This window comes from Pantherophis guttatus, chromosome 6, assembly GCF_059756535.1.
Source record: "Pantherophis guttatus breed Tessera chromosome 6, ASM5975653v1, whole genome shotgun sequence".
In the NCBI taxonomy this organism is placed as follows: domain Eukaryota; kingdom Metazoa; phylum Chordata; class Lepidosauria; order Squamata; family Colubridae; genus Pantherophis; species Pantherophis guttatus.
The window spans coordinates 43,178,801-43,202,759 of NC_142068.1; the positions used below are offsets into that span (position 1 = coordinate 43,178,801).

A 23,959-nucleotide genomic window follows, 5' to 3' on the forward strand; every position below is an offset into this window, starting at 1 on the left:
AGACGGATCCCTGAGAGTGGATCCCTTCTTACAAAGTAATGGAGTTACCCTTTAGCTTTAAGATTATAATGCTTTTTAAAGGTGTAAATAGAGATCTATGTGAAAACCCTACAGGTGCCTTTCAGGATAAGGGGCATTAGTGATAGATGGCTGATCATAAAACCAACTGAATAAAAACAATAATCAAGTCAATGACAAACATACTGTGACTGGTTACCAATGAATTCAGCAACCAACCCACCTTGCTTCAATTAGCTTTTCAACTCTGGCCTTAGCTGCTCAACCAAGGACTCAGAAATAATTCTGATAGGAGAAATGGGGAACAGTGTAGCTTTTCTGTCCCTCATGACTTGGAATAATTGGGGAGTCCCAAAATAGGCTTTCTTTTTATTTTGCCTCTGATGTATGATTAGTTACCGTATGTGCTTGGTTCAGTGAGTCTGCAGCCTGCCTGGGAATGCTTTGGATTTTCCCATTAGCATCTGGGAAAAGAAGATTGTTATGAGAGGGAGTGGGGAGAAATTACCTGATTGAATTAGTTAGGAAGGTTGGAGATGGTTGCTGCTTTGATGAAGGGATTGTGGGACTGGGTAAACAGTGTGGGCAGCTAACATCCCCTCTGGTGTCTAGGCCAACTGGGTCCCAGGGGTGCAGTCTCTGTTGACCAGTACATCTGTGGAGAGTGCAGTGGTGAAATGAGGGAGGATGTTGGTATTTCACTGGAGGTTGGACCTCAGGACTGGCCATAGTTGTTGGAGAAGTCATCTGCTATAACCCCAGGCAGCAAACTGCATGCGTATGGCAGACATGGAAGAGTTGAAGGATCCATGTGCTTTCTGTAGTGAAATGGCCCAAGCTGAGAAGAGGTTATCTCCTCCCACTCCTCTGAACATCGAAATAGTTTTCAGTCCATATAATTTCCAATTTAATATTGATGCATGCTTGATAAGGGGAAAATCATAGAAGGAACCAACTATAATTGAATAGTTTTAGTATTGTTTCACCGTCTTTTTCTTTGTGCTTCCTTTAGTTCAACTAAATCCAGTAATGGCAGTAGTGACCAATAGTACTCAATGTTCTTTTCATTAGTATGGCAGGTGTTATTGCTATCTGGTATTCCACTCACTACTGGATTAAAAATGTAAACATGTGGGGAAGGAATTGTTAATGTTATGTTGGAAAAAAAGTAAAGAAGTACCAGCACACATGTACAGAAATTATGAATAGAAAAACAGAACATTAGCTAATCAAGTGAAATTAGGCATGAGCAGTAAAAAGGACATATTATGTACAATGCTAGACTGTTAAAATTAAGTACCAACAGATGCAATACATGTGAAGATGGATACTAGTTTAGAGAATCTGAAAAAGGAACTTGATACGTTTATGGATTATCAATGATTACTAATATTAAGGCCGTTGTCTACCTCAAGAAGCAAAGATGGCTCTAAAACATTCCACAGAGTTGGGGGAGATAGTTAAGTGCATCATAAATTTAGAGTTATTATATTCCCACAAATGGCCTAATCCCTCATAACTTCTGATGATGCTTATCTGATGCCAATTTGGTATTGAACTTTAGTTGATTGGATTCTTTTGTATAGGTTTGACTAAAAAATCTTCTGAACTGCAACTTAAGTAATGTCCTGATTCTTTATGCCTGACATTAATCTAGTCATCTGAAGTTCAATACTAAAGTGACAGAAGAATCAAAAGGAGTTGGACTTGGACCGTTAGCGGGAACATAATGATTCTACATTGATAACATATTTACCCCTTTTTAGGGAAAGTTGCTTGGCAGCTTCAGACGATCTTAGATGTAACAGATTTTCTAGATTCTTTTAAATCTGGTTTCAGGCCCAGCTATGGGACAGACACTGCATTGTTCATAATTATGGATGATCTCTAGTGAGGGTGGGATGGTGGTAGTGCAACCATCCTGATTCTTCTTGACCTCTTAGCAGCCTTCAAGACCATTGATGATGGTATCCTTTGGTCCAGCTACAGAGCTTAGGACTGGGTGGCATAGTTCTGTGATAGTTTAGCTCCTTTCCCCAAGGCCACTCCCAATCGGTGTTGATAGAGAGTGAGAAATCCAGCCCCCGGCCGCTCTCTTACACTGTATCACAAGGCTCAGTACTCTCTCCACTCCTGTTTAACATCCACATAAATTCTCTGGGTGAAATCATGTCACCATGGGTTGAGATATCATCAATTTGCTGATATTGATGGTCCACATCTTGTGACCCAAGTGATGCTGTTGGTATCCTCTCATGGTGTCTGGAGGGCTAGGGCCTGGATGGGGGACAACAAGCTACAACTGAACCCTGGCATGACTGAATGGCTTTGGGTGAATGGAGTTTCAAGATTCGGGTCTGAATGGGGTTGTCTTACTCCATTCAGACTCAGTTCACAATTTAGAAGTTCTCCTGAACTCGCAACTCGTGCTTGAAGTTCAGTTGGTGGTTATGACTAGGACAGCCTTTACACAGCTTTGGTTTGTGCACCAGCTGCAATCTTTCCTGGATCAGGACTCCCTGTGCTCAGTCATTCAAGCCCTAATAATCTCTTGTCTGAATTATTACAATGTATTTTAAATGAGGCTACCCTTGAAATCCATTTGGAAGCTTCCACTGGTACAGAGTGTAGCAACATGAACAAACTGTGGGGCCTGTAGAATGACCCATGTTATGCCACTGCTCTGTGACCTACACTGGCTGCTGCTTTGCTTCTGAATGCAATTTAAGGTGTTGGTTATGACCTTTAAAGCTGGCCTGCTGAGGATTCTGTTGGTCAAGGAACTCCAACTGACAGGATCTAGGAGAAGAGCATTTTCTGCTGTAGCGCCAGCTCTCTGGAACTTCCTGCCCTCTGAGGTGAGGTTTGCCCCACCCTCCTATTCTTCCACAAGGGCCTGAAGACCTAGCTTTGCAGGTTGGCCTCGGAGCCCAGCTGGGTAGTATGTCACTAGAGGTGGCTACTGGACTAATTAGCTGACCCTACCTCTCCCCTGCATTTCCTGCACCCCCTTTGCCTGTCTTTTTAATTTTATATTATTGTACTTCCTTTGTTTATTTTTATTATTTTTATTTGCTCTTGTTATGTTTACATTCTTTATCATTTTTTTTGCATTTTATTGTTGTAAGCTGCCCAGAATAGCTCTACAGCAAATAAATTTAACAAATAGATAAATAAACACTGCCCCCCACTTCTGCCTACTCTTTTCATACAAGAGCTGATTTAAACACCTGTTACAAAACAGCAACAATGGAAGAGGACATTTACAATTCATGAAATTAAGCAATTAATTTTCATGCTATTAAAATAAAGTGGTTAGTCTACCTAACATTATGATACTTTATTTCTAGAAATATCAAAGCCTAAATATTCCCTAATGTTTCCATTTTATAGTCTTTTTTAATTTTTTAACTGTTAATTATTGAAAAAAAATCTTGTTTTCGAATCGGTAGAAAAATTAAGCAAGATCCCACTACAGAGTATCGACTGGTGGGAAATAGAAGATGGGCCTTCCCTGCTGTAGCCACTACTTTTTGGAATATTCTCCCCTCAGAGATTAGAATGGTGCCAACCCCAGAGATTGTAAACTGCCCAGAGTCACTTGGCTGAGACGGGCGGCTTCAGAAACTGAATAAATAAATAAATAAAATAACAGTTTAATACTGTTAAAACAGTAAAATAAACATTAAAAGATAACACAGATTTTATTTTCTCAAGAAAATAAAATTTTATTCATTTTTTCCCTAAAATTCCTTTCTAGATTTTAAAAAATCCATAAAAATGTAAAATAAATTCTAATAATTTCAAATAGTTGGCAATTTGGCGAATGGGGTGATAGTGGTGGTAGTAACTATAGGATCAGGAACATCTAATTTAAAATTTAAAACCTTGCATGGAAAAAAAAACAATTTTCAGAAATATGCTCTTCCAATTAGAAACAGAAGCAGTGAAAATACTAACACAAAAATAACAAGAAAGTTTACCTGGTGAGTTTAATAGTTTTCCTAAAGTCATTGGTAATTGGAGCCTTAAAACCACCTTTCCTGAGCAGGGAGTCTATTGTTTGAATCTGATCCCAATCTGTTTGAAAATGACAGCAGCAGACTTATAAATACAAGCTTAATTTAAAAAAGAGATAACCCTTAAAGAAAGCTCAAGTTACTCAGGTTATTGATTAGCTGCTGATAAATAGCTACTGATAAACAGAATAGGAACTGTAAATATTGAATACTACATGATTAAAACTTCATGCATACTTATTTCAATAATAAACAACCAAAATTATCACTTCTAATATTAGAGGGATTCATACTATTTTATCTATATAGTAAACAAATCTAATCATGCTTAAAAATGAAGTATACTATAGCTTTAATTTAAAATTTAAAATCTACTAAATTTCCCTGTAGGGTTTAAATTATACTTTGGTATTTTCATGCAGGAAGAGAAAATGTTATTTTCTGCATGCTGGAATAAATAATTTGAGGAATTGTATTATATTTCAGGGCAAAACATCAAAATAAATCATTGACTCAAACCATAATCTGTTTTCACTATTTGAAATATTTAAAAGTCCAAACACTTATGAATAATGCAGCATTTAAAATAAGACTGCCACCTTGTTCCTTAACAAAAATTAGCATATCAATCTAACAAATAAAAATAAAATATCTTTAAAAAATCACCACCCACTGAACATATTACTATTTTGAACCTTTTAAGGTCAAAGCCTCTGAATACTTCAGCCAAGATGAAATGGTTTTATTCAGTAGCTGTGTACACCATCTCATGATTTACATTCTTTTATTTATACAATTTTTACTTAATATAGAATTACATTTTATTCCTAACTCACCTTGTTCCTTAGCAACTTCAGGTAAATATGTAGCTGTGCGTTTAACACCTTTCTCATTGATGAACTCAATTCTGATCCCATGGATTCCAACCTAAAAATAGAAATATTAAGTCAGCTGGGATATATTTTCTGGGAAAATGGATTCACCCCAGGGGTTAAATGCTCCTGGTTCGGACCGGATCGCCCGATCTGGTAGCGATGGCAGCGGGTGGTTCGGAGAACCGGTAGCAAAAATCCCTGTGCGCCCCGCCCCCCCATGCCCAGCTGAGCTGCATGATCATCAGAGGCTGTTTTTTTTTTTACTTTTAAAAGCATTTTTTCTACAACCTCTTCTGAAGAAAAAATGCTTTTAAAAGTAAAAAAAAAAGCCTCTGATGATCGCGCGGCTCAGCTGAGATCATCAGAGGCTTTTCAAAGCATTTTTTTTTTTGCAAACCTCTTGGCCGAAGAGGTGGTAAAAAAAATGCTTTGAAAAGTCTCTGGCAACTCCCAGCTGAGTTGCCTGATCGGCAGAGAGGTATATTTTTAAAATACCTCTGACGATCCCAGCTGAATTGCCTGATTGGCAGAGGCTTTTCAAAGCATTAGAAAAAATGCTTTGAAAAGTTAAAAAAAAAAAAGTTGGCCACCCAGTCACATTAACGCCCACCCTCACCCCCACCAGAACTGGTAGTAACAAATTTTACATTTCACCCGATTCACCCTTGCCATGGATCTTATTCAAACATCAATCCGAAAAAAGTCTTGCCTTGCCTTCAATTCTTGTATTAGTCCCTATTGGCCACAGATAGCTTCTCAGGGTGATTTTTTGCTTGGTACTTATTATCCAAGAATAAAAGGTGACCAATTGATCCTTCTTCCTTTGTTACTCTTAATAACTATTTCCAAATTCCTAATTTAAATGTACCCATTTCTTTTCTTTCTACAGTGTGCAATGCTTTAATTGCAATTTCAGTTGTCATTGTCAAGATCATTAAAGATATGCATATTTCTAAATTTGTCTTCCTCATTAGAACTGTCCTTTTTATTTTTCCAGTGAAATGTCCATCTTTATTCCTTAGCTTAAGAAAAGAAAGCTGTGTATCACCCGTTAACATTAACTTTGCTTTTTTCATTTTCATAATGAGCTGTTCTCTCTTCTTTACTTTCAGAGATGATGATATATTTTCCATATCACAATTGGCTCATGGTTTGACTTCTAATATTTATTTCAGCTGCTATCTCATCCAATTCTTCAATTCTTATAGCATATTTGCTAAACAAATATGGGGAAAATATTCATCTCTATCTCATTCACTTTTCTATACTGAACCATTTTGTTTCTCCAATCTCAGTTCTTCCTGCACCTTTTCCTAGGAAGTTGGCATCCTTTATTTCTATGGAGGCCTATCAGCTCACATGTAAATTACTCTTAGCTTCATCTATTCTTCTGATTTTGATTTTGATTTTAATTAGGTGTCCTTATGAGGAATCCATGTTTGTGTTGGCACCATTCTCAAGTTGGCACCATTCTCTCTGAAGCTATGAAGTCCTGGCTATGTATCAAGGTAATAATCATTTGGGAGGGACTGAAGTAATTTATTCAGTTTTAAATCATCGCCTTTTTAAATTTCATTCTTGAAATTCTATCATTATAACTTACCCTTACTATATACATAGTACAAAATATTGATCTGAATCCAAATAGCACAAAAGGGCGATAGAAAATTCGGATTCACAGTTTTACCTCCCAGTCCAAGTAGTCAGTGGCATCCTCAAAATTAGTGAGGAGGGAGACAGAGCAGAAAAGTTTAGGCAGCTCCTCACGAGTCAGGGGTGGAAATCTGCTGTCCTTAAGTGCACTAAAGTGGAAAGAGAACATCCTCAGAAACATATATAAAACAACTCATCATAGTATAACTTGGAAGCTTTACTACATTCTAAGAATTATTTAGTCAAATTTAAGATTTAAGATAAAATTTCCGATTTATACATGCTAAAAGAAGTGCCACACACACACACACACACACACACACACACACACACACACACACACACAACAAATTAGGCATGGTTTTCTGAGAGATCAGTTGATTTTACCTGGTTAATGTGTATTCCCTGAGTCCTGAGTGAAGATTCATGGCAGAGAAAGTTCCAATGCAGCCCCGAAGTCGTTTGTCTCGGCCTGTCTTCCATGTCACAAAGAGTGGGCTAAAAATGCATAACACAAAAGCTTCAAATAATTCTTGCTAAGAAAAATGAATTAAAATACAAAAAATATGACTGCATTTGTAATGAAAAACCAATGTATGCCTTTTTCAGCTTTCAATGCCTCCGTTTCACTGAAGTAATGCTGAAAATTACAATCTGCTTTCCTTCTTATATCTTCCAAAACCTTAGAAGTACTTAAAATGACAGGTTATATTGTTTTTACCTGCTTCCTTTCTGTGCAAGAGAGAAAATTGCTTCTTTTTTGGGGCAGGACTTGGTAATATGTTTGGATGACCTAAATCAGGTTAGGTAGACAACTATTGATTCTTCTGACGTGTTCAAATGAAGGGCAGGGAATCTGAGACCCAAACAAATTTTGCTAAATGTCAGCTACCAACTTTACTGTTTCTTTACCAGCCATACTGTTGATCGTTTTTATTTAGCAACATCTGAAAGGCCACAGGTTTCCTGCTGCTCTGTTAGGGACATTTAATAGCTCTGGTAATGGTTTAGTACTTGACTGATGTTCCAGTCTGAAAGCAAAATTTTATGATGGCTCTTTCCTCAAGACAACAGGTTCCAGAAGTGTTGGGAGTATGATGTTCTTCCTCATGGAAGCCATCTTATCTTCAATGTTCATTTCATTGTCTATATTGTTCACACCGGGGAACCAGTTTGCTGTAGTGGTTAAGGCATCAGGCTAGAAACCAGAATCAATATTACAAGAATTTTTGTTACTCTGGATATAAAATACATTTAAAAAGTCTGATCAGACAATCAAATTGCATTTCTAAGAGCACTTTAGACTTCATGCAGATAAATAAACTTAAGCTCAGTTACCACAGAAGAGTTGGACAACTCACTTAATTGCTGCCAGGAAAAATATCTGTTCCTAGACAATAAACTCTTTTGTCTAAAATATCAGCTTTGAACTGGGGGAAGGGATATTTCTAGCTATTTATGCAAGTCTGAAAAAAGGTATTGTTGCTTTCATATTAAATTTAATGAGCAGATTCCTTAAAGCAATAGCATTTTTTTCACATTCACTGGATAGCCTGAAAATATTGGGCTTTTTATATTAATAGAGAGAGAGGGCAGGAAAGCTTCTAAAACATTTTCAACGTTTGCAGTCCTGATGTACTAATTCTCTAAAGACTGGACAATAAACCTTTTGTGTTTCATTTCCTTTTTTTACACTTTCTGTTTACAGACATAGCTTCATCTTGGAATTATTGGTAGTGTTAAAACTTAAATAGGTCACTTTTTCAGTCAGGTACAATGGTCTTTGACAGAAAACCACTTGAAGAAACTAGAAGTAATTGAAATGTGGATTTACAGACGGCTGGGCTATTACGTATAAGCTGAGTTAACAAAATCATAAATGAGGAGGTGATAAGCCGCCTGGGAAAGCAAAGGGAAATCATCAAAGCCATTAAAAAGCGAAAGTTAGAATATTTTGGACATATGATGCAGCATCTTTCACTTAATCCTCCAGGGAAAGATTGAAGGCAAATGAGGTCCAGGCAGAAGAAGAACATCATGGCTTCAAAACCTAAGGGACTGGTTTGGACAAAACTCAGCAACACTTTTTCATGCGGCTGTTGATAAAAACAGGATTGCCAGCATGATCGCCAACGTCCAATGACGGATATGGCACAAGACGACGACAATGAACTATAGTCAACAGCAAATTACACTTGTATTTTAGTTTAAGCTTGAACATTGTATAAAATAGTAAGTTATCACTGGCAAGAAAGAATCTGAAAGCTCACATTAAAAAGGTGCACCCAAGCCTGAAATTTTTGGGTCTATTGTCTATTGTGACAATTTGCCACAGCCAACTCACCACAGCCAATTTGCTGTGTGACAAACTCGCTATGGCCAACTCACTGCAGTACAAGAGTTACACTAATATTAAAGAAAGGATGCAAAAGGAGGGACAGAATGAAATGTGAATGACAAAAATTAAAACAATTTTTTTTATTTATTTTAAATAATTAAATTGAATTGTTAAAGTGTCCCATGGCAAGTTGTCCTGTAGTGAGTTGACCGTAGTGAATTGGCTGTGGCTAGTTGGCCGCAACGAGTTAGCTGCAGCGAGTTGTCCCAGTCCAGACATTTTTTAGACTTCTTGAGTCTTCGTGGAGCTTCTCTTAAAGATAATTTGAAAACTCTTGAATGTATCCAATTATTAGTAAATGTAGAATTGGAATTGCTTAAGTAAATGTATTTTAAACTTATATAGGTTATGTTTTCGATGTCCAAGCCCAATGCAAAGTGCTATTTTTGATTTATAAAATCCTAAATAATTAGACTCTTTGTACTTTGGGGAAGTTCTCTGACTATAATGACCAATAAGATCCTGTTTCAAGAGTCGTGTTATGTGGGTGCTAAATGTCATGGATCCATAGCATTTTGTACTTATTTCTGCAGTGCAGGTTGTTTAACAATCTTATCTTTGCTATTTATATTTTTTACAATAAAGCCTTTTAACACGTTTTCTCCAAATATATTTATCTGTATTATTATTTTGTGTTTTTTGCTTAATCAAGCATATACTAAATGTTTCTACTACCATGTTATCTGTTTTTTCTAATTTGTTTATATTTAAGTTTAATATAGTAACCTTCTAACGGCAATTGTTTTGTGTGTCATATGAAGCCTGTACAAACAACCAAAATATGCTTTCACAATGCCTAAGAATACTTAGGTGGCCTGCATAATAGAATTTTTTAACAATCTGACTCTGTTTCAAGTGTTCTCACACATAAATGCTAAACAGTAATATGTGATGGAACTCAAGAAATAAGCCATAATTATAGTCAACTATAAATGAATTAATACATATATACTTTTATCTCTATTTCTCTTTCCATGTCATACAGTATTGCCAGAAACCATATTTAAGGACCAAACTAAATAGTGTATGACAGATCTTGCGGAAGTGAAGAAAATATAAATCGGATGCTTTTTGAAGGAATGCCATCTTTTTAGAGGGATTCTTGTACTTTTTTCTCCCCATTATGATTCTAATCTAGAGTGCTCTTCCATGATGGCTATTTATCCTAAGAGGACAGATAATTGGAACTGCTACAGTGTCAAAGTGGTCCTCTGAATCAAATCTTAAATAAAGTCTTCAAGAATTATTTTTTATGAACAAATTCTAAAGCCAGGATAATGTCATGCCTAACTTAGATTAAGTGTCGTTTTTTCTAACTCTTAAAGATAATCAGAGAACACACAGTAATTGTGGTACCATTTGCTTTTAATTTGTTGGCTATGCATATTCATGCATCTATCAAATCTGTGTTTTTAATTTTATATTAGGCTAATGTGCTTTTAAATAAATCTTAACTATTCTCCTCTGTATTACCTCCTGATCTAGTTTCTGAGTTCTTCAGTATGCTACACTTCTGTTGATATCTAATGATTAAGAATATCATCAATGGAATTAAACTAGTTGTAATAAGTATTCCAGAACTAAATCTGAAGCTCGTTCTAGCTATCTAGTATAGAATGTTCAATTTTGTTTCTATTTTTAACAACATGGCAAAAAATGCTACAAAAACCCAGTTCGCTAGACAATTAATTCAAGCATACAATAATCTGTATGAAAATTAAAGTTGTCATGTCTATCTGAAAAATAAGCCTGCTGTTCCATTTCTTTATCTGAATAGCAAATAATCTATTAACATTTATCTTCCATTTGTTATATTTTAAATCAGCTCTTACAATTTGTAATGTTATTGTTAACATAAACTATTTTTAAAAATGAGCCTGAAATCCTTGATAACAACAGTAATCCCATGCTCTTCTCAGTTTCTCTGCTTAGAATTTCTTTAGATTTAGAATTATCCCAACAAAGGGAACAAAGCATAGTCAGAAATAGAGATGATTTTTTTTTCTCCAAAAACTTATTGACTACAGTACATCACTGACTTTATGTTTTGGTGTTCCAAGCTATAAGCCAAGAATTCTGTACTGCTAGGATTGTTAGCCACTGGTTCAACATTTAATAAATTCTCAGTGCCATGGATTGAACAGATACAGTGAAATGGCTCTTGTATATTTTAAAAAAACAGTAAGAGGTAAAAGAATTTAAAAACTGCATCTTTCTTTTACCGTGTTTTCCCGAAAATAAGACTGTCTTATATTTTTTTGAACCCCGAAATAAGCGCTTGGCCTTATTTTTGAGGAGGTCTTATTATTTTGGGACTCCTCTTGCCATCTTACCTGATTTCCAGCTCTGTCTCCCTAACCCTAACCAGAGGAAATGGCGGGGACCAGCTGCACATGCATTTAAATATTTTTTGGAGAGGGCTTATTTTGGGAGGGTTATTTTAGAGCATGCACTCAAAAGCCCGATTGGGCTTATTATCTGGGGAGATCTTATTTTCGGGGAAATAGGGTAAAAAATAAGTTAACTTTAAAATATAGGCATACAGGCAAATAGCTATGTTTGTTAAAAATAACAAACGGTATAGTATCTTAATTAAGGCCAACTGATACATTACAAAGTAGCAAACAAGTTTTGAACTCAGAGCTACTATTCAAATAGATTTTTAGGCAAAAGGTCTATTTTAGACCTTTTAGGTGGGTATGACTTAAAAAATATGCCTCTTGAAACACTCTCTGTCTTGTAAACATTGTAAATTTAATTTAAATTTCAAGTGGAATCTGCAGCAAAACATTGCAATGTAGAATGCTCTTGTATAGGATAACAACTAATATCTTTTTCAGGGTAATTTCTCCTTACACTTATTATCTGCTCGCCTTTCATATACATTGTGCAAGGACAATGTGCATCATTCACTTGCTCTTCTCAAGCACTTTTTCCGTGAAGCTTTTCCATTACTTTTGCAAACCTTAGAGTTAACAGAAGATTCCCAATTATTTCTCCTCATTATTGGATAATGTTATTTACTGCAAAAAGAGCTTCATTTATAGAACAAAAGCCTTTTTTAGCTCTAGATTTTGCTGCATATTTTTATATATAATTTGATACCTATCCTTGTAATAAAAACAGGGGACTCTAAATTTGAAAAAAGCAAAACGCATATATAGAAGTAAAAACTGTTGCACGCCACACTGCCAAACCTATAATAATCTTAACATGGAGAAAATGTTCTCTTCCCCATCAACAGTAGCCAAGCACAAAGAACTTCATCCATAATTGGATGAAGTATTGACTACTGCAATGCCCTCTACATGGGGCTGCCCTTGAAGACCACTCGGAGACTTCAGCTGGTGCAGAATGTGGCCACGCGGGTTGTGATGGGAATATCCCGACACTCCCATGTTACACCTCTCCTACGTGACTTGCATTGGTTGCCGGTTGCCCTCCGAGTGAGATTCAAGGTGCTGGTGATTACCTATAAGGTTCTACATGGCTTAGGCCCGGGATATTTGGGGGACCATCTGCAGCCAGCAACAACTTCCCATCGCCTGGTGCGTTCCCACAGAGAGGGCCTCCTCAGGGTGTCGTCGGCCAGACAGTGTCGGCTGGCGACCCCCAAGGGGAGGGCTTTCTCTGTGGGCCTACCTACCCTTTGGAATCAACTGCCCCGGACCTCTGGGTGGCCCCCGACCTCCGCTCTTTCCGCCGCAATCTGAAAATCTGGCTGTTTTGTTTGGCTGGCCTGGACTGATGGGGTTTTAATTCTAATTTAATTTTAACTTGTTAGTCTTAATTGTACTTTTAACTGTTAAATTATGAGATTTGGATTTAATTTTTTAACTTTTTATTAGATGTTTCTTAACTGTTGTGAGCCGCCCTGAGTCCGGCTGGAGATAGGGTGGCATATAAATCTAATAAATAAATAAATAAATAAATAAATAAATAAATAAATAAATAAATAAATAAATAAATAAATAAATAAATAAATAAATAAATGTGTTTGTTTTGTTTTAGTGAGATCTGTGTGTGAACTCACCAAGCAGAGTTTATTTCAACAGTCAAGGTTAAACAATTTTAATACTGTGAAGAGTAATTTAGCAACTTCTGCACTGTGATAAGAAACTATTCCCAATCACCTTTTTCTACCAAATAAAACATGATTACCAATACAGATATTATATATCATGGCACACTGAGGTTCAGATAGCAGAAATCTAGCAAGTATAAGTCTGTCAGAATTAATATGCAATTTTCATTTACTGTATGGAACAATAATTATTTATCAAGGAGGCTCTAAAAACTCGAAGACATAAATTCAAGCTCTATTGTGAGAAATGATAGAGTAAGATCCAATTCATCTTCCGCATACATTGATAGCTAAAATTAAGTTAGACACAAGCATGAAATAGTAGGCAGAACTAGAACCCACACTACAGTCTAGAGCAACTCCTTACTCCATCATCAAATATATTCCCTATATATTATCTATATACACCTTCAGTTATTTACATTTTTAGTTCACAGGCTGTAAAGGAACATTAGATCTTTATTGTATTATAGCAGTCACATATACAATAACTTTCATTTCAAGCTCTGGATGCAGTCTCACAACAAAAGACATTGGGAGAAGTCCACATAAACAGATATAGATATGTTCTCTTAAGTAACCAAGGGAATGCCAAATAGGCATGCATACAACAGCTTGCTATTAATAAGGTATATTTTCTCCCTCAACCAATGCTGAATGACTGTCTTGTTTACAGAACCAGAAACCAGGCCTCCTGTTGAAAGCTGAAGGGCCTACTTCCTTAGTATAACTAACACTCAAGTGGCTAGATGATAGAACCATCCATGCACCAAACCTTAATAGTAAGAAATCTTTTTACCGAGTACGATTCTGAACAATAGAAATCAGGTGTTAAGTGAACATTACCATCTATACTAACAAAAAGACAAACACTGCAATAAAGTGAAATCCTTATTTTTATTGTAAATATATGCCCCACCCTTCTACATGTAGCACTTATAGTGCTGTAGTTCTAAAATAAAACCACACAGAAGGGATTGCAAACCACCCTGTCGCATTTTATAAACGGAAAACTCTATAATAGTAGTGGGTGTGGGTATTCTTGCTTAATCTTCCGTAGAGAACATTGTTTCACTTGTTATGTAAATGGTTGCTGAAATATGGAACCTATTGGAATATATTTGGCAACCATACAATGGAATAGTTGGAATCACATAGGTCTGGTTTTGCTGGAAGTTTTCCTTTTAGTCTGTATGGCACTGAGAATGGAAAATATCCAGCCCTCCACATCTAGCAAATAGAGTATGTAGGAATCTAAAGATATAAAGAGAGAATAACAATTAGCAGGTGTAAGGCACAAGTCTCTGAATCTAAACACATAGTACTTATTTGTGAAGAAACCACTTAATACTGCTGTAGGTGCTCAAATGGTATAGCAAATCTTACCCTAAATACCCACCTTTCACTGAAGAAAACCTCTGTTATTCCCATGTTCAGGTTTTGATGCTGTGAGGCAAAAGGGATCATATCGTTAAAAGGGCAAGATTTAGGATATCTAGCTTTCACTAAAAGTTGTTTATTTGCATTTACTGTTTTCATGGCTATTGGAGCACATACACTAAACCTGCGTCAAAGTATTGTAGAAGAAAATATCAATTTGCTGATAAAATTAGTCAAAATACAGCTTTCATTTTTTATTGGACAGGGTGGGAATATTTACGGAAACTGTACTCTTAAGTATGGTTTCAAGCCCTAGAAGTCTGGCTAGTTTAGGAAACAAAAATATGAAAAGATTCCTCAAAAGTTCTTTATTGCTTATAGAGTAATGTAAGAAAATTGAAAATTGAAATGTTTACCAAGTAAATTCATAGCTTGTATGGACTGTAATTAAGTTAATCTTGGTCACCTTTTTATGTTTCTCCTCTCCCCCAGACTCAACAATCTGCTTCAGTATCCCTATTTCCTCCTCCCTTAACTGTTTTGCTACCTCTCTATGTTCCCAAAGCCTCTTTGGCATTCCATCATACATAGCTTACCTGTTCAAGATGCTTTGTCCTTTTATCCCAGTTGTAGAAGTAGTGTTGATAATTGACGTTCATGTCTTAAGGTAAGGTAACTGTTGGGAGTTCTCTAACAAATGTCAGCAGTGTCCTCTGGATAGGTTGAACTATTGTGCAAAGTATTCTTCCTCTGTATTTCTCATCACCACACAGCCCCTTGGTCAGTTGCAAATGTTCTCTCATTCTCATTATCACACTGTTTCCCTCCCTCCTTCTCTCACATACACAAACAAGAGCATACCCTAATATTTCAGCTAGAAATCTTGTCTGGAGTTTATATACTGGCAAAAATACACTGGGATTAAAGGCAAGGTTAATTGAAATCTTAACTACACCATAGCAACGTAGCAGTTCTGTCATGATTTTGTTTTGGCTCTCCATTAAATATAAGGGAATATTTCTAATCACACCAATCCCTTTATCAGTGTAATGCTACACTGATGAAGTAGTATTAGGATGAAACACAGTTCCTCTTATAGTATCCTACTGGCAGAACATCATAGTAATAAGAATAGGTTTATGTATTACCATTTTTACTCAGAAGAGTAAATCTCAAAATCAGTTGGCAAAAGAAACTTTCATTAAATCCTATTTTTCCCACTAATATGTCTACCATAGTGGTGGGCATCTTAGTTAGATTCCATCTAACATCTTGAAATTATTTCTACAGAATCGTATTTTGTTAAGCTAAGGCCAGTGTAACTCCCTGTTAGGTCCTGTGCTGTTCAGCTAAGGCCATTCTAAGCTGGAAGTTAGATCTGACTGTCGTACTGCAGAACTCATTTTAAGTCCTGTGTGCTCAACATATTTGTAAGCAATTTGATTAAAGGGTTACTATGTATTATTATCAAATTTGCTCACGACATGAAGATGGGGGGGGGGACAGCAAACTTCTAAGTACATAATATAAAGATTCAGGAAGATCCTGATAAACTCAAATAAGTAGCAAGAGCAGCAAGATGAAATTCACAGCAACAAATCTAGACTCTTATACTGAAATAGGAAAAAATTAAAAGCGTGTGCATGGCTGTGGTATGATACAGGCAGCAATATATAGCAAAAGGATCTAGATTACAAGCTGAGTATGACCCAACAATGTTGTGCAGCTCCAAAAAATGAAACAAGAAAAAGCAATCCTAAACTGTATTAATAGAAGTACATTATCAGGATCAATATAAATCATTGTTCCTCTCACTTCTGAATGAATCATCCTACTTCTAGAATGCTACATCCAGTTGTAGGCACATATATTAGAAAAGACATGGTCAAACTAGAACATGCCCAATGGGAGCAACCAATATGATAAAAGGCCTGGAAAGCAAAAAAAAAAAAAAAAAATTATGAGGAGGTGGAGGTTTTTGGTATGTTTAGCTTGAAGAAGAAAACACTGCAGAGACAAGGGAGATGTCATCAAATCTCTGAAAGGCAATCCTATCAGACGTAATTGTTTAGAGCTGTTCCAGAAAACAGGACAACCAAAAAATGAGTTTGATTTAGCAGGTTTTACTAGAAAACATAAAAAAAATTGGTAAGAACTGTTCAGTATGGAGCAGAGTGCCTCACGAAGTGGTGGATTGTTTAAGCAGAGGTGGTGTTTAAATAGAGGCTGGATTAGCAGTTTAGGCAATATTGTAGTACTACCGTAGATTTGTGTATCATCAGGAGAATGAATCTCCAAGTTAACTTCCAACCCTTACATTATACAAGTAGCATTTCATAGAGCTGTGATGGCGAACCTATGGCACATGTGCCAGAGGTGGCACGTGAAGCCATCTCTATGGGCACGCGAGCCATCGCCCCAGTTCAGCTCTGTCCCGCATGCGTGCGTGCCTCCTGCCGGCCAGCTGGTCTTCAAGTCTCTGCCTCACATGCAGGGGCTGCACACGCATGGGAAAGGGCACATGCGTGGGGGCCGCACGCGCATTGCATTTTGGGGGTTTGGGCGTGCGCTTTGGGCACTCGGCCTGGAAAAGGTTAGCCATCACTGTTATAGAGAATACAAACTACAGGAAAAAATATCCAACTACTGAAGTCAAATGTTATAAGTGGCTGATAACACATGGACCAAGAAACTGTCAAAGTATCAACAGCATTCATATATATATATTAATATTTTGCAGAAATATTTTGCCATATGATAAAACTCTATTAAGTAAATGTCTAGATATTTATTACATTTATACCTGACTTCTCCTTCAGGTGTTCAAGGTACCATATATAACACTCCCTCTCTAATACTTCTCACAACGTCATGGGGAGTTTAGGCAAAAAAGGGCCTGGCACAAAAACACACAGTGAGCTACCATGGCTGAGAGTAATTTGAACCTAGGTCTCCTCAGACGTCATTCAACATGTTCACCACTAACATATACTCCTTTACTATAGTCTTTTCAGTTATTAATTATTCAAATCTTTCCAGTTATTAATATATCCACAATTTTCTCCTATTTTTTTAAAAAAATATAACTGTACACAGCAAAATGTTCATGGGCACATCTTGATGTAGCTAGGGTTGAACACTACATTAATCAAAGATTACTGCATTAATCAAAATGCTTGGGTCACACAACACTTTAAACCATAAACTAAGCATAGTAATAAACATTATTAAACCATGAAGTAGCCAATCATATTTTATCCTAGAATATTGTGCAAAGTCACCCTGCATATCTTTAATTACAAACTATGCTTCAGAAAATGTATGAGTTACAAAACTGGGAAACAGTATAAATTGATCCTATATGTTTATTTAAACCAGGACTTTTGATATTTGAATCTGATATTGAATTCTCCAATTTTTCTTGGTATAAGCATGTTTTTAATAAGCATAGGATATATACTATATTGTATTAGATTATATTACTTTATCCCAATACCATCTCTTTGGTAACTAGCAATGCTTCCCAACTATATGCAAGAAACTATGTAAAATTGTCATCATTCAACATACTACTTATTGCTGTACTGGGGAGGCCTTCATGTATAATTGATTTTGTTTAACAATTGAATTCAGAATGATTCTTAACTGATTACATGAGTAATACAGGGGATCAGTGCTGTATAACTGGTCAGTATAACTGACCATTTCAGTTATACTACATGAGATTTTATTCCTTTAAGAAACTCTTTGCTTTTCAAAAAAAGCAATACATATCCTGAATCAGGACAAGCTCAATCTTCCTTGGTATCCATCATGAATCCAACAGCAGTGATGAGAAATTGCTGTTGTATCCAGATTTCTGATGTAGGAAAAAGACATGGAAATGTATCATATACATCAGAAACTCTAGAAAAGAAGTGCAACAAGGTACCATTGTTGCATTCCATTTTCTACATGGATGCTGTAAATATCAATAATCTATAAATTAATGGATAATTAAAAAATTAATAATAAAAATAATAATAATTTAAAAAAAATCAAAAAATAAGGAAGTGTAATACTCATTGGTTCAAGAAAAGAACATTCTGGATAACTCACGAACCTTCTGTTCCCCTTTAAATTGTGCTGTTCAGTAGTTCAGTAGTTTCCAGAAAAAAAATCCTTGAAACTGGATTTTGGAATACCATGCTTCAGATTACTTTCAGTTCAGGGGATTTACATTTAGAAACTAGTAATTGCCTCTGGAACAGCATAGTCCAGAGGAGCTTCAGTACAGCCTAAATGGTAGAACAGAACACTCCTGAACTATTTTGTATATCTTCCCACTCAAAAAACAAAGACTATATTGTATAAATATGAAATATTTAGGTAATTTGTAAAAACTCTCTAGCAGATCTTCAGTCTCTATCATTTGCATACTTCTCTATCCTTATCACAATATTAAACTAGTGCTACATAACTATTTCTGTTCTTGCTGGGACTTTCTTTCCTCAGCCCTCCAAGTTCTAATGCTCTCCAATTACAACTGCAGAGTTGTTTTATCTCATAAACATCAATATAATGCATGCTTTCTGTTTATAGCAGAGAGTTTTATTGTATACGTTAAGCCATCTACAAAAACGACTATTTTAGATTTCTTAGCAGATAATCTGTATTTTGAATAACCCTTCCATTATCCTTTTGGAAGGATATTCAGTTTCCCTCCCATGCCCATAAATTTACTCACTAGGGATCATTGGTAAATCGAGGAAGTCGTGGCTGAGGGAAACCATAAAGATGACAGTAGAGTACATCAAAGCAGTAGCAGCACATCTCCGCTGTCACGACTAGATTTTTGGTGCTGTTGGCAGTTCCATTAGGCCGGGCAAGTGGGCTCAATGCTCCTGAAGTGGAATTCATTCGAGTAATTGGAGAATTTCCAGGGCATAAAGTCAAATCTGATACATTCTCCCTTCCACTGCCCCCATCTGCATGCTGGTGGTTCTGAAGAGGACCTGAACTAGAGACTGGCACAGTTGTGGCTTGATTCCCGTGACTATGTGTTCCACTTCCAGACAATTTGGGTTTCTTTACCCCACAACAGCCTGCTGCCAACTTGGGCTCAAGTGGAGGAACACAGCGTCTTTTTCCCATCCTGATTCAGCACCTACTGTCTGAAGCACTGTAGAACCCTGATAAAACACACAATATGCAACATATGTCATTTCATTAATGAAAAAAATATACAAGAAAGTACTTTTTCCAGTAATAAAACAGCGTAGTTCATATTATAACATACATATTATACAAGAAAACTGGCATATGACATAGCCAAAAGTTAAACAGAAACAAACTGAAATTACATTATATCAAAAGTTAATTTAAAAATGTATCAGCAATTCAAAACTAATCAGAAAACACTGAACTACCAACTTATGTAGTCCTCAAATTATGACAGCAATTGGGGCCAGGATTGCTGTCACTAAGTAATGTCATCATAAAGTGTGATGTCACATGAACACATCACGTAGCAAAGGCAATCTTAGTTACCACTGTAAACCCGAGATATGCTAGTTGGTAAGTGGAAAGAGTTCTAGGGAAGGTGTATGGGAGTGACACAGGAGAGGGGTGTTGCAGGAGTACAGCAAGCAAGAGAAGGCCTGGGAAGGCCAATGCAAGCTGTGCAAGTTACAGGAGGTAGGAGAGGAGCTTTCAAGTGTGAAGCTTCAACTAATATCTTGTCTGGAGTGCAAAACTGTTGTTTTGGATAGTTTGGCTACTTGAGTGTTTTGAAGTATTCCAAGCTGAAACCAGAATGAGTTTCAAACCAGAATGTTTGAAACTGCATGTTTCATACTTGAAATGGGACATATTGTGAAATTTGAACTTGAAAAATTTTAAAATGTGCAGATCTCTACTTTCTACTTTTGGAAATAATAGCCAGAGAAACCCAAGAATAATATTTCTTCTTGGTTAGGCTTCTGTTCCTATTAAAAAAATATTCTGGATCAAGACGGATGGTTATCCGGATCTGCTATTTATTAAGACAAAGACAATTTTTCCTTCCTTGCAGCTACCCTGCATGGTCTGCTAGAAACAAAATGGCTGTATCTTGTTATCTTTATATCTAGTGAGTGCATCCATACTTGGAAGTGTTATTTCCTCAGTTATAATTGGGCAATTTGTGCAATGTGGTATAAGCGATCCCTAATGACTTTGATCAAGAAATCCCAAATGATAACATAGATACTTCAATCTCTGGTAGAAGAGCTGTTTTTGCAGCATAACTACCTTTATTTCAAATTATAAGGTGAGCAGAAAAACAGTCTTAGCTGTAGGCTTCAAACTTTTATTGAACAAGACTGAAACAAATTGTACACCCAAAGTGTGATAAGGATATGCAAAGTTTGTAAAAATATTAAAAAATGTTAAATTACACATTTTTCCACTGGCAGCTAAATTAATATGCTGAGTAAAACTTCAGCATGCAATAAATTTATAAATATATGTTTATACTAAATTGATATTGCTTACAACTATGTGAAGGAACTGTATACTAATACTATGTGCAAAAACTCTTGAAATGTGTATACACAATGCAGATATTTAACACAATACTTCATGTTAAATATTTGTAAATATCAGTCTTCAAAAAATTAAGAATTAAATACCTATTCAGTTCCTTTTGAGAGAGAAAGAAAATAAGAGGGAAAAGTTACACAGCTAGAAGATGACCTTCCCACTTTGCTGGAGTGTGGAACAGCAACAGCTGTCACAACTGTTAGCATCACCATATACAAGCTGTTTGTTTCTTTATACTAACAAGCTTTTGTATATTAGGCTTCAGATAAATGCTTACTGAAAGCAGAAACCTTGTACTGCCAAGGGGGAAGTGGACAGGTGGAAGGGGAAGCTATTTTATTTCTGGAATGAATTTCCTTTTCTCACGGCCCATTCCTGTTTCCAAATCTGAAAAGAAAGAAATAAAACCCATAAATTTTTAGATGTAGTTGAACACCATTAGACTGTTAAACTGTCAACAGACCTGCAAAAGTGACTAAAAATACATTGTAAAATATTTCCTATTTGAGGGGAAAACTTTTTTCCTTGTCTCGCCTGTCTCCATTCATCTTTCTTATATTCACTCTTGAAATCTTTATTTAAATACATTTTATATTACAAATAAAATGTATACACGCACCCACACCCCATACATGTATTCTTTTAAAGTAACTATCTCAGTGTCTGGAACCAATTTTCTTTAATATATAGCATATATGGTGGGCACTGTAGAAAAAATGGGAAAAGTAAAGTAGAAGAATACAAATTATTAGAAATATCCAAGAACAAGGAGGGACAAGGACTTGAACTTATCACTAAAATATGTAACACTGGTGGAATAAAAAGATTAGCATTTGCAAAAGAAAGTGATCTGGAATAACGAAAACCACTATTAGAGCAATGTCTACAGAGGAAATCAAGAGTTTTCAGAAAATCCTCAGCATATTTCTTGCAACATTCAAATTCTGAATTTTACTTCTCATTAAAGCACAATTATATGCATACTTAAGTTTCCCTTGACTCCTCACACCAAGTAAAAAAAAAAAAAAGGTAGAATATTGTAAATGAGTTTAGCTGACTGTAGCTGCAATTCTAAGAACATACTAGGGAACAACTGTACTGACGTGGGGCATGTTCCTGTATAGAGGCACTACTGCACATACGGTACAGTACAGAGCAAGGAACAACCTGCATTATTTTAGCAAATGCAAAACAAAAATCTAACTTGGATTCTCTTCATTCATACGATTTCCCAACACCATGCTGTATAACATGACAGGAAAGCAGCAAGGAAAAGGAAGCTTGCCAAAGTCACCCAGGGAGCTCGATCCGCTCCAACCGGGGCGTTTTGATCCTTAATGGGGCTACCGCCTGCTAGCTAAGAACCTGGCAATCAAATAGGTTCAAGACCCCCGGACCCTAAGGGAAGCAGCAGAGCAGAACAAACGTGAAAGGACCAGCTGGCCTGGCAGGAAAGGGAGGCAGAAAGGAAAAGCTGCTTCCAAGATCGCCGACAGGCAAGGAGACAGGACGGCGCGCTTCACCTGAAGGTCTGAAGCTTCGCCTGCGGGATCAGAGGCGAGGCAAGCGGTCTGCGGTGAGATCTGAGGAGAGCCGAAAGGCTGGCTATACTCTGCCTGCCTCCCCGCTTCCCTTCCCTTCCCCTCCCCTCCCCCAGGGACGGGGCTGACCAAAAAAAAAAGAGCCCGACGCGGCGCACCTTTTCTTTCCTTGACGCGAAGACGGTTCCCTACTCCAGTTACTTTTCAACCTAACCACCGCCGTCGCCACCACCACCGCCGCCGCCACCGCCGCTCCTCCTGCTCTTGCCTCCCCGCCGCCGCCGCCGCCGCCGCCACCTCTACTACCCCGCGCTTCATGGAGCCATGGGCCAGGGCGGGCGAGAGCTGGAGAAGTGGACCCAGCGGGGCAGGGGAAGGGAGGACAAGACAGGCCGTGGGAAAGAACCGCACAGCGGAACCGGACGAAGAAGCGCGGAGTGGCCGCCGGCTAAACAGAGCTGAAGCAAGGCAGGAGAGCCCCAGGTCCTCCACCTTCCCGGCGGCCCCTTCTTTGAGTGTGAGGTAATGGGAGAGGAATGTGCACACCGACCTCCCATCGGCCCCATGAAAACCATAGACAGAGCGAGGACAGTTTCTCCAAAAAGAACCATAGATGACAGGAACTTCCACCGGCCGTTAAAAAGGTCACGTGAGGAGCCCTGGCGACTATAGAGAACGAAGGGAAATGGGAGAGGCCCGTCCTTTTAACGGATAACGAGAGTTGATTGCGTATGTTCGGCTTTTTCTTTGGAATTTCCTCAAAAGCCTGTTTTGTCGGTCCACCGGTTAAGAGCTGGCAGCCTCAGGATGATCAGGACAAGTTTGCTACGTCTTTAACAACAGCATGTAGGCGAAGAAAACAGGTCGTGAAAACTACTTCGGGATAACCGTTCAATGTTTAGAAGCCCTGGCCTCTTTTGCGCTCGTCTAGCTAACGATGGGGATTTTTTTTTTTTTTTAATTCTAGTATGGCAATTCAAAAACGCTCTGTTCTATCGATCAAAGGTTTTTTTCCCCCTTTTTAAAATTCTATCACACAAACTAGAAATGCATTACTTTTCAGCCCAAAGTCTCACCACTTCAAGTGCACTCTTTAAAAAAAAAAAGGAAACCAAACTACCGATTTAGAAGCTCCGGCTAGGCTATATGTCTTTCTTTGCATATAGCCAATTTTTCATGGGAATGAAGATTGACTGCGGTTAATAGCATTATGCACACCTCAGTGGGATTTTTTTTCCCAATCGTGCAGCAATATGCCTTTTAGACTTCTTCTGAAATTTTACAACATATACATTGCAGGTAATGTATAGCTACAGTTTACCTGATTGTAGAAAGTAAGGTGAACCAAATGGAAGAGAACTTTCTTGTAGCTTTGAAATACCTCGCTTTCCACAAAGCTAATCTCAGCTTCTTGTTGGCAATATTTCAAA

General features: G+C 37.2%; 1 protein-coding gene and 3 long non-coding RNA genes across 8 annotated transcripts in view; 2 read left to right on the forward strand and 2 right to left on the reverse strand.

Annotated features, from left to right (window-relative positions):
• LOC148113098 (uncharacterized) overlaps positions 1-10,707 on the forward strand; it is a 24,919-nt gene extending 14,212 nt beyond the window's left edge. Inside the window, exons 2-3 of the long non-coding RNA XR_015728617.1 lie at positions 6,329-6,420; positions 8,559-10,707. This is a non-coding gene — a long non-coding RNA (uncharacterized LOC148113098). The remainder of the gene's footprint in view (positions 1-6,328; positions 6,421-8,558) is intronic.
• The window catches only part of AMMECR1L (AMMECR1 like), a 27,213-nt gene extending 4,165 nt beyond the window's left edge, over positions 1-23,048 (reverse strand). Inside the window, exons 1-8 of one of the 4 annotated variants that reach the window (XM_034439778.3) lie at positions 22,688-22,806; positions 21,266-21,375; positions 19,154-19,598; positions 6,953-7,063; positions 6,600-6,714; positions 4,874-4,964; positions 4,002-4,098; positions 527-673 (exon numbers count right to left, since the gene is read on the reverse strand). In XM_034439778.3, the coding sequence (XP_034295669.1) occupies positions 527-673; positions 4,002-4,098; positions 4,874-4,964; positions 6,600-6,714; positions 6,953-7,063; positions 19,154-19,560 (968 nt within the window). In that variant the 5' untranslated portion in view covers positions 19,561-19,598; positions 21,266-21,375; positions 22,688-22,806. Of the gene's footprint in view, positions 1-526; positions 674-4,001; positions 4,099-4,873; positions 4,965-6,599; positions 6,715-6,952; positions 7,064-19,153; positions 19,599-21,077; positions 21,376-22,687 lie in introns of all 4 variants that reach the window. The other 3 variants (XM_087872751.1, XM_034439781.3, XM_087872752.1) reach the window with 3 other exon arrangements.
• LOC117678550 (uncharacterized) lies at positions 14,212-15,159 on the reverse strand. The gene is made up of 3 exons (XR_004595054.2): positions 15,024-15,159; positions 14,447-14,493; positions 14,212-14,301 (listed from the first exon to the last, which is right to left on the reverse strand). It is a non-coding gene; the product is annotated as an uncharacterized LOC117678550 (long non-coding RNA).
• The window catches only part of LOC117678549 (uncharacterized), a 28,876-nt gene continuing 27,959 nt past the window's right edge, over positions 23,043-23,959 (forward strand). Inside the window, exon 1 of one of the 2 annotated variants that reach the window (XR_009620423.2) lies at positions 23,043-23,828. This is a non-coding gene — a long non-coding RNA (uncharacterized LOC117678549). The remainder of the gene's footprint in view (positions 23,829-23,959) is intronic. The other variant, XR_004595053.3, reaches the window with a different exon arrangement.